This window comes from Notolabrus celidotus, chromosome 8, assembly GCF_009762535.1.
Source record: "Notolabrus celidotus isolate fNotCel1 chromosome 8, fNotCel1.pri, whole genome shotgun sequence".
Classification (NCBI taxonomy): domain Eukaryota; kingdom Metazoa; phylum Chordata; class Actinopteri; order Labriformes; family Labridae; genus Notolabrus; species Notolabrus celidotus.
This window is the reverse complement of record NC_048279.1, coordinates 13,171,881-13,182,885: the sequence shown is the minus strand read 5'-3', so window position 1 is coordinate 13,182,885 and position 11,005 is coordinate 13,171,881. Positions and strand designations below refer to the sequence as shown.

Below are 11,005 nucleotides of genomic sequence, written 5' to 3'. Positions count from 1 at the left end.
ATCCTTGTGTTTCCAGTTTAGTTTTACTTCCTGCCTTTGTATGTTTCCCTCCTTTTTGATATCCCTGACTTGTTTCACCTGTGTCCTGTGTTCCACACCAAGGTTATTATAGTTAACGAAAACTAACGAAATAACGAAAACGAGAGGTGAAAAAACATTTTCGTTAACTGAAATAAAAATAAAAACGAGGCTTCACAAAAAAACGAAAACTAACTGAAACTGTATTGTGAGTTTACAAAACTAACTAAAATAAACTAAAATGATAGAGAAAATGTCTTTAGTTTTCGTCTTAAACTCAGCATTTTGAGTGGATATGTAATAAAGTCAGAGACTGATCGGATGGACGTCTCTGCTCTCTGCTCTCTGCATCTGCGCGGGAGCGCGCCGAACGGAGCCTGCAGCTGACAGGCGCGCGCACTCACAGCGAGGCAGAACTGCAGGGGGATTAAATCGAGACGAACTCTCTCGCTCCGACTACCTGCCCTGTTTATAACCGTTCCTGTGTGAATGCCCAACAAGTAAGTATAATGAGACGGAGAACTGACTTTTCCTGTCCATAAGCATTCACGTGTGTTAAAACTCCCGAGAGAGAAAATAGACGCCATGAGCGCATGCGTCATCTCATATTATTAATCACCCATATGATCCTGTTGATTATTGATTATTAGTATACTTGTAGTGGTAGCATCTGAATCATTATCTCTGTATCAATGATTATTGTTTATTGCTTATTTTATTGTTAAAGATGTATCAGTGAGTCACCATATTATTTAACACTATAGAGGGTCAGTAATGCTAGCCTAAGTGTCCATATTGTGACCATCACCCTTATGTTTGTGTATTTATTTGATGTGTTTCCGACCACACTCATACCTATTCCTCTGTGGCCTCATTGGGTCTGCTGAACTGTTGTGCTGTACAAGGAGAATATTCACTAAACGGTTAAAGCTCCCTCCTGCCTCCTGTCCAGTGTGTTCTGACCGACACCCCAGGGAGAGTACTATCCTACAGAGTATCCACCAGTATTCCCTATTTTTTAGGATATGAATTTTTTGTTTGTTTTCTGCCAGTTTCACTTCATTTGGCTCATTCGCACAAGCAGGCACACGTCCACACTTTGCCTGCAGAGCGTTAATGGCAGCGAAAGTCAGGAGAAAGCGGCAGAGCCCCATTTGGGATTACTTTGAATATGACTGTCTCTGATAGGAGTAAGTGCCTTGCAATGGAAGGTGATAAAATATGTTGAAAATATGTTTCTCAAGGGGGAAAATCCCACTAATCTTAAAGTCCATTTGAAAAGCTCACACAAGACGGCTAACCTAGCATACCTTGTCAAGGCAAGAGAGAGCGGCCAGGCCCCTTACCCTGAAACAGAAGCTAACCCCCGGCCAGGCACACAGGCAAAAAAGACTAAAACTAATACTGAAACTAATAAAAACTAAACTAAAACTAAGCATTTTCAAAAAATAGAAACTAAACTAAACTAGCAAACCCGCTTCAAAAACGAATTAAAACTAAACTGAAATTGAAAACAAAAAGTCAAAACGAAATAAAAATAAAAACTAATGAAAAATGCAAAACTATAATAACCTTGTTCCACACCTGTGTTAATTACTCTGGGTATTTAGTTGCTCTGTTTCCCTTGTCCTGTGTTGGATCTTTGTATGTCTTTCCTGTGTTCTGTGTGTCAATCTTCTTTGTGTTCCCTGTGTTATTTTGGACTCTTTGGGTTTAGTTCTTTAGACATTTTGTTAGTTTATTAGTTATTAGTTTTGTTGCTCATTAAAACCTTTTATTTTAAAATCTGCACTTGGTTCCTCCTTCAGTCTTTCCCCCAACGTGACATGTACTGGACTAGATTGAGAGATAAATGTTTTTTATACTGTTTGAATGCATGATTAGGTATAGACTTGAAAATGTTTAGATGTGTTTTTAAAATTTGTTTATCAAAAAATTAAATAAAAAAAGCTTGAAAGATGTTGTTTTACATGTATTACGTCGAGAGTATGTTTAGTTTTAATTTGCTTAAATAGCAGGGAAAATATTGAATTTTGTCACAATTTTTAAAGTTTTTAAATTCCACCTGTATTCATCTGCTGCTTCACAAAGAGTGAAATCAGCTCTCCAACACCCTGGAAAAAACACAACAAATCCAGAGTGGATTGAGAGTTAGAGAGGGAGGAAATTGAAAAAAATAATGTTATTTAAAGCTTTATACATTAGAAAAAATGAAATGTCCTGGAGTATGTTGTTCCCATTTCTGTGATGAAGTCTACAGTGTCCCAGATCTTTAAAACAAAAAAAGAAGGAAAACAAAACTCTGACCCAGAGAAAGCTTTCTATCTTTAACCTCAAAGCCAAAGCTTTTAGGTGTGTCTTTATGATTAAATAGGTCATGCTGTTTGGCTGTCCTGAGAGGGGGATATGTCTCTTGAAAACCAGCTGAAAGAAACTGAACAAAAGACAGAAACTGCTCGAGGTGGGATTCCTCTGAGCTCAGGGGATGAGGTCTGTCTCTCTGTGTGTGCTTGAGCATGCGTGTTTCAGCTCGGATCAGGTTCTTCCAGTGAGGAAGCTGTCAACTTGTTATCTAAGCTTCAGATTGTGCAGGCGGCCTTTGTGCTGTTATAATCAGCACACAAATCAATGGAACAGCAAAGTAACAGAGGTATGATGGTGCAAATTATATCAAGCTCACTAAAAGCCTCTTCTATCCTTCAGGGGAGGTTGGAAATAAAAAGAACAATACATTTGAGGCAGACAGGCGGATAGAAAAAGGTTTTCAGGAATATAGGACATGAAAATCCACAGCAAAGATGGAGGATAGAGCAGGGATTGTTTGAGGAAGCACACCTGCTCCACAGCTTTGAAGACTAGATGAAAGCATGTCCTCTGATTACAGCACTTGGTACAGCACAAATGTCAGTGCTTTACTCCTCTGGCCTTAGAGGTGTACACAGTAAAAAATACTCTCACTCTCTCCCCCACCCTGCTTTTATCTGTCATATCTCACATTACTGCCACCCTTTTGAGAAGTGATCCTCAAAATTTGGGTGTTTTTCTGCTGTGCGGTGAAGCGCATACTGTATCCCAGCGCTGCTCCTGCGTGCGGTTAGATGATGAAATGTTCCTCTAAATCTCAGTTTTGCCTAACAGGCTGGGACAGGAGAGGAGAGGAGCAGCGAGAAATCCCAAACTGGCTCTTCCTTTTCCTTTTCAGCACAATGGCTATGACTGCTTTGTTTGCCATAAACACATCACAACAGATTAAAAGGACTTGTAAACTGTGTGCAGTCGTGTTTAATGAGATGCCAGTGTGATGTGAGTAATTAGACGTCTGCGTGCTATTATGAATATTTGCAATTACTACAATAAAGAGAGGAGAGAGCTACACAACATTTAACTGCACTTATTCTCAATCACTTTGAATCTTATTCAGAGTATAAGCCAAATTGATGCTTAACAGCTTTACAGTGATGCATGCACGAGGACCAAACTGCTTCTGTCCCTGCAACAGTGAACTCCAGAAATCCCTTATTCCCAGGTCCGTGCGATCCAGCTCAGACACAATGGAACAACGCATGAGTGTCATCTTTTATTTACTGAGCCACTCATGAGGAATTAAACAGATATTATCCAAGCGGCCGCAAATTAGTAGCTGGATAGCATATCTAACGTGATGTGTTGTTATCTGAAACGTTTATAAATGTCTGTGTAATGCCAAAAATAAGTATATTAAAATGAGAGTGGTCAGGGTTGTGTGGCCTCTGTGAAATCAGCGCACAGAAACAAATGGGGAGCTGCTACACCTAGTGGATTTATGACAGAGCTGCAGGACTGAGAGCTGAGGAACATGGCTTATGAACGTACATTCCTACATGCTTAAATATTTATAGGAAATGTAAAATTTCTTTACCGTATGTGATTCATCAAAATAACTAACACAAAGAGAATATAAAGGAAAAATCTTGTTACAAGTATGTCTTTTAGCAATACGTGTGTGCCCACATGTGCAGAAGAAGCCGCAGTGTTCCTGCTTTCCATTTATGCTGACAGAGATCAGCACTAAAGAGCTAACATTGTAAGAAATCAAGAATAAAATTGGCTGTAATTGTTCAATTATACCAAAGTTCAGCCAATTAAAAGTCAAGTTAGTGGCACACGACAACACAGCTCATGCAGGGACAAGGACAGTCAGCTTGGCAAAATGTAATTTGCATATTTAGTCTGCTGAAGTCTCGTATTATCACAAGCTGAACACTCAAAGTGTTGGACTTTCTATCAGAGACTGTTAGAGACACTGTGCCAGGGATGAAAGGAGGATACCTGAATCCTGCTACCTTCCTTGTGAAAGACACGGTTAACCAATCGGCTCAGCACCTATCAAGACCATAGAGTGGGGAGGCCTCACAAAGAGCGCATCCAAGGACAACTTGAACAACATCTTAAATGAACTTTATCAACTTTCGGTCAACTTAGGAAAACTCATCTATGAACTTTGGGTCAACTTGAGACAGCACACACATCTTCCTGACACGTGAGGGAGACGACATCATCCAGGGTGACATCATGGACACACATGCTCACCTTCACACAGGCTGGGGAAAATCAAGGGAATAACTACCTAAAAACTGTCAAAGGAAAAAAAGGATAGCTTTACCTCAACTGGAAATTAATGTAGCGAAATTAGAGTTATAGTACCTCTCTGAAGGAAAGTCATACAGGCTCACATATACAATCTTTGAATAAAGGAAATTAACTGAGAAACAGGGAACCTCTCTCCTTTTTATTTTCTGAGTGTTGGATATACTCTTGAACAACAACTGGACCATACAAAGGGCCCCAGTCTCTCCCTGGTGAGTACCCTCTGAGAACTCTCCCACTCTCCTTAGGTTGTTTCCTATGCAGAACCTTACAGGAGATTAATGGTTGAAATAACTTTTAAACTATAGGTGTGACGTTCATGACAAAATAAAGCATTTCTAAACAATCAGGGACATATTTTGTATTTGTCCACCACATCAGTCACTGGAAATTAGTTATGATCGAATCAACTCATGGCCCATTTGGGGATAAAAAGTCCTTTCCCTGAAGAAAGCTTTGGGGCAAATAGAAGAGGGATCCCTCTACACAGACAGAGAATATGAGAAAAGAGACTTCTATGACCTCCTCTGGATCCCCATTTTTCTTGGCTGAGAATAAAAGGCTTACAGGGCCTTACCTCTCTGCAACTACTCATCCTGTGAAACTTATTAGCTCAGTAAATATTTAATTATCCTTTTCAAGCTAATAAATGATAAGACTCTACTTCTCTCTTTCTTTATGAGAAGTCTGCTGCACCCCTTTGGGCTGTGCTCACCTCTTCCACTAAGGTTTCACTTTGCAAACATCTGAAGCCAGAGGCTGGTGTTGTTGGGCAATCAAAGCCATTAAAGACCTCACTATCAGCTTAATGCTAGGTTAATTTCAAAATGGTGGGGAGCAAATGGACTGTGAAATATGCGCTAATGGTAACAAACTTTCCCAAAGTTTACAGAAAGAGCGAGAAAGAGAGAGAGACCATATCAAGAAGCGGGGTCTTATCACTGAGTCTACACATAATTTCACAGAGTTTTGGAGTCAGAATTAAGGGACAGGGACAATTAAACCAGGCACTGCAAAGAGAAGGGCTGGCATAAAGCTGAGTTAGAAAGATCAAAGAGAGACAGAGTTCATTTAAAGTGTACAGTTTTAAAATACTGCTATCTATCAAATAAAACTCAACCATGTGAAAGCCAAGAGTGAAACATAAGCACTTGCTCTCATGTAAGGCCGTGTGAAATGTGCTTTTTACAGTAAACTTACATTTCCGCAAGCATAATTTCACATCTTCAGAAGAACATACTCATCAAAATAAGCCATACCTCCTCACTCAGGCCACCCAGTTTAAGGTCCACCCATACTACACATACACTTTATCCTTAGTATATGTGAGCTGCAGAAGTCCACATAGTATTATACCTTTCAATATCCAGTACAAAGCTCTAAAGCAGATTAGAAAGCTCAGTGGTTCGACTAATATGTTTTAGTTTGTCACGCATAGCCTCTTTACTTCAAAGGTACCTCCATTAATGGATACAGAAAATATGGTATTACAAGGATTCCTAGACTCAAATACCCAGATTAGACCTTGTGTAATTAAATGTGTATGTTGTTTTCCTCTAAACAAATGTTTAATTGACCAAAGTAAAGCTGTCCAGGAACACTTGAGTGTGAACACAGCTTAAGAGCACAATCACATCAACTCCTCCAATACTCAATACGTGTTAAGCATTTAAGACTCCTATACAGGGTGTTTTAGCAGGAGAGATTTGCTGTCATTGCAGTATGGATGATTAATCTGCCTGGATAACACAAAACAAAATGTGTAATCACATAAATGTGATACAACAGATAACCGTAAGTGTAGTATTTTACATTCCAAATGTGATCCATATCATTCAAAAACATAGCCTGGAGTAGTTCAGTGCCATGAATGAAGATGCAATGATTGAAAATATCAGCCTCTGCTTTTGGACTGCAGATAACAACAGACACAGAATATAGTCTGGATGATCATCACAACTATACCTCTAAACACATTGAACCAGTCCATCCTTAACAGCTGTGTCTTCTTCTTATTACCTATATATTCACACAACCTGCAATGTCATATGGATTTGATTGTTCCCACTGTACTATATTATTTCAGTGTACTACTGTTATACTGATGCATATTTATAACAGAACTGTTTTTAATGACATGTCTATTTTCCAGCCTAGTTGTTACCATGTTTACTTCTGTTGTATGTCTGTTGCATTACTTTTGCTCAGCACCTTCTCTCTGAGAAACAATATTTAATTCAATTGTATACCTTGTGTGTGGTTGACTTGACTTGACCAGATCACAAGTATCTCTGTTCTGCACAGATATCGTATCATGAGGCCCACAAGCAACATCACTGAAGCATTCCTTTACACGATTGATAGCTTAGCATCTTGCTGCATGTTGAGTTCACAAGATGGAAGTCACAGCACAACTATCTGATTCAACTGGAAACATGAAATATCACATAAAAGTTATGTGTGTGCAAGTCAAAACAAGCAGAGAGAATCAAACAATCAGCTAAAAATTTAATGTAAAGCCAAAAAAAAATGTTAAGACGTAAATATGAACTGCAATATAAAGGATGTGTAAGCTTGAATGTCACTTTGTGAATGCTTTGATTTGTAAACAAGCATGCAAGTGTCATTTCCCAATAGTAGCCTCTTACTGGTCTACAAGGATGATAATATAAAATGTCTCTGTATAGCATGTACATATGTAAGTGAAAAAAATATGCTGTAACTTCTAAAATACAAATCAAGAACAACATAGTTAAGCAAACCAATTATTGACTAAATGCAACATGAATTTTTGATGTTCCCCACATGCAAGGGGTGGCCATGAAATCTGGTTGGCCATCCCAGTGGCTACCCTAGAATCCTAAACCCGAATTGGCTATTTGTCTTGTCAGGGGTGACACTTACATGTTGAAATCAACCATTTGGGATGTGTTTCAACAGGCTGCAGTAGTTTATTTGCATTTCAAGGTGGAGCATTTTCTTTTGTAGGTTCTTTAAATGCTGTCTTTAGAGAAACATCTCCTTATATTCAGCAGACCCACATGTTGCCTCTCTGATGAGTTTCCTTATAGAGTTAAATTCTAAAATCATTAAAACATTTTGTGAATTCTTTGACATTATAAAGATAATCATTAACTAGACATGGAAGTGAATTTGTGGGAACAGATCACCTGTATGTTGTAAGAGTGTTGTAAGAAAAAAGAAGAAAAAAACGAATGGTTAAAAAAGCTAAGGGCCCTACTGGTCTGTCATTCTGCTTTAATGTCCTTTTCAAACAGAAAAACACCATTCAAAACTTTTACACAGAATTCTTACCCCATCTATGTCAGTTGCTTAAAAATAGAAACGTCTGACAGTTTATGCATCCTCTTAGGAGGGAAAAATATTAGTATTTAGAATGATGGAGAAACTTAAAGAACAATTAGGCTGGATGGAAAATATAAAGGCTGTTAAAGGAAGATTGTTTTTAGGTGTCATCTACCTTTATTTCAAATGTTTTGCAGACCTTTTTGGCATTCTATATTTATACACATATCTAAAACGTCTTGAAATATATATCTGGCAAAATATAGATATTAATGTCCCCGGAGGAATGATGGCCCTTCAAGCTTTGGGGTAAGCCTCTGTTGTAGATCCTGCCGGGCCACCCCTAAAACAGCCAGTCCCTGTTTTGCCACCTCAGTCAAAAAAGTCTGGCTCTGCCTCTTCTCACAAGATGCAAAAAAGAGCATGTAGAAATCTATACATTTGAATGCACAAGAATGTTCTACAATCTAATTTTCCATGTACAAACACCTGCATCTCACATTTTTCACATGCAACCAAGTGTGTCTGAAAACATTCCTGTGTTTAATGGAAAGTCTACATAAATAGCTGGTACTCCAGACACAAATCAAAAATATATCCATTTTTATGTCACTCCTGCAAAGTCAGCAAAGGTAAACTGAAAAATAGTTTCTTTCTACATAAACAGTTTAGAATGATCTTCAAAATAGTTGTATCCTTTTCCTTGATAGATTCTCAGGAGAGTAGACAAAAGTTTATAAAACCTGCTCAAAAGGTCAGAGTCCTAAATCAAATCTTTCATAACGTGCATCACTTTATGCTACACTCCCTCTTATTTAATGACACACACCCAATCCAGCAATACTTTGTCTCTGTGTAGTTGATCCCTCTCAGGAGAGATGGAACAGGCCGACCTGCGAGGCGTACATGGCCATATGTGCAGCTGGGAGAAGAGGGCTGCATCCCAGTCCAAAGAGTGCTGCTGGTCCTGCCTGCAGGTTCAAATTTAGGGGGAAACTGAAGGATGAGAAGTCAGGGTTAAACACAGCTTTTGGCCCAATACCAGCTGCTATTTTGAGCTTCTCCACCTCTGCCTCCCGCAGCCTTTTGGCTTTAGCTCGTCGGTTTTGGAACCAGATCTTGACCTGGGTCTCGGACAGCGTCAAGGATGAGGAGAACTCGGCCCGCTCTGCGATGGATAGGTACTGCTTCTGGTGGAACTTTCTCTCCAGGGCCAATAGCTGTGTAGTGGTGAAGGGGGTGCGAGGCTTTCGGTTGGTTTTGTGCTTCCTCAATGAGCAGACAGCTGGACTGAGCTGCCCTAGAGAACAAAGGCAATACGTGAGAACTGTACAGTGAATTTTAACTTATTCTATTTATTTAATGATATCACTTGATGAAGCTGAAACAGTGAGTCGATTAATCATTTAGTCCACTGACAAATGTATCAAAGAAAATCAATTTGCTTTATTGTTTTGTCGTGATCTACTTTGCACTGATATGAAGAGCCAATTTTAAAACTTAATGGTTCATAATAAAAATAATTAAAATAATGTATCTGTATACCCATAAAAGACCAATGTGGGACGAAGCATTGAAAACGACATGAGCCTTAACCGTTTCATCAGTTTATGGCTCCTTCTTCGCCAATCACTAATTAAACAAAGAAATTAAACAAACGTGCATTTTAAAATATATGAAATATATTTGAAATATATGCACTTACAAACAGCTGGCAACTAAATCTTCTACTCCCTCCTTTCTATAACGCGTTATTCAGAAAATCCGTATTAAGAACTTGTACAAGACACTTACTAGGAGGCATTGTTATCATCTTCATTGGGGTGGATTTCCAGGACTCACAGCCCTCTCGTTCTGGTGGCTCTGATTTGATGGATGAAAATTTCGGGGGGAATTGATCCGGCCTGCGAACCTGATGATCGTCCAAAAAGTGACTTTTCCCCTCTTTTCTGTCCGTCATTTTCAGTGGCCTGCAGTCCGACATGAGCGCCTCCACGCTAAAAGGCAGGCACACCTGCGCTGCATGCGTCTTCAGCTGCGTCTGTATTTCACGTTTCCATGTTGAAAACTCGTCCCTCCGATCGCCAGGGGAAGACATGCTTTCTTTATTTTTTTTTGATCCGTGAAGAATTTCTAATCCCAAACTGGAGAGTACATAACTTCTAGTGGTGGAGCAGCGTCCACACGTTGAGTAATCCGGGGAGAGATGTCGGAATAAGCTGTTAAAAAGTTGTCAAAATTGTTGTTCGAAAAACTTTGGGAGGTACTCGAGACCTTGAGCCAATGATGCGTCCTGTTTCAGCGTTTTGAAGGACTTGTGATTGGACGGTATGTTTGGGAAGCAATGATTGCGATGCCACACCTCAAACAAAAGATCAGCTGCACATCAGCCTCATTTAGCAGTAATTACGCGAGGCGAGGGTTTTAATGTAATAACCTACTACAAGGATTAATCACAACTGATTACAAGCTTATAACTGCAAACTGCAGATCGTTAGTTGATAAAACATGAGAAAATGTCCCTGTTTTGAGTCTTGAATCAATGAATCCCTGACATGTCGAAAGAAAACATACTTTATAAGAAAAATCACTCATCTGGCTGCTAAGATCTAGTATAACTGGCACCTCCACCATAGGAGGTCTATGCTGTGTCTCTGAGCATGAGTGGCACCAGGATGAAAGCACCAGTGTGTCATCTGAAGAGCTGTATTTTCTCTTTACAAAAGCTGACAGAGCTCAATAACTCAAGCCCCAACTCGCAGGACTTGACACACCAATTGTGGTTGTAATCACAATGAGAATCGATAAGCATCACTCACAGTACAGAGAGCACACTTAAATGTGAGGCTCAGATGAGAGATGGATTATGGTTCAAGGCAGGCTTTCAAATGACTGTCATTACATTGTTATTATTAACACCTTGTAATTAGGTCTGTGGAATCCGGTTCTTTTAAGCAGGATTTAACGGTAATGATGGAAAATTGCTACCTTCCTGAGGTGTGTGGCGCCCGCTGTGATTATTCCCAGTCTGTGCTCTGTCTCATGCCTGTTTGAA

At 39.4% G+C, this 11,005-nt stretch overlaps 1 protein-coding gene across 1 annotated transcript; it reads right to left on the bottom strand.

Annotated features, from left to right (window-relative positions):
- Positions 1 to 7,880: 7,880 nt before the first annotated feature.
- LOC117817403 (homeobox protein MSX-2-like) lies at positions 7,881 to 10,804 on the bottom strand. The gene is made up of 2 exons (XM_034690111.1): positions 9,745 to 10,804; positions 7,881 to 9,250 (listed from the first exon to the last, which is right to left on the bottom strand). Exons 1-2 carry the CDS (start codon positions 10,046 to 10,048, stop codon positions 8,820 to 8,822), a joined length of 735 nt encoding a protein of 244 aa, XP_034546002.1. The 5' UTR covers positions 10,049 to 10,804; the 3' UTR covers positions 7,881 to 8,819.
- Between the last annotated feature and the right edge of the window lie 201 nt (positions 10,805 to 11,005).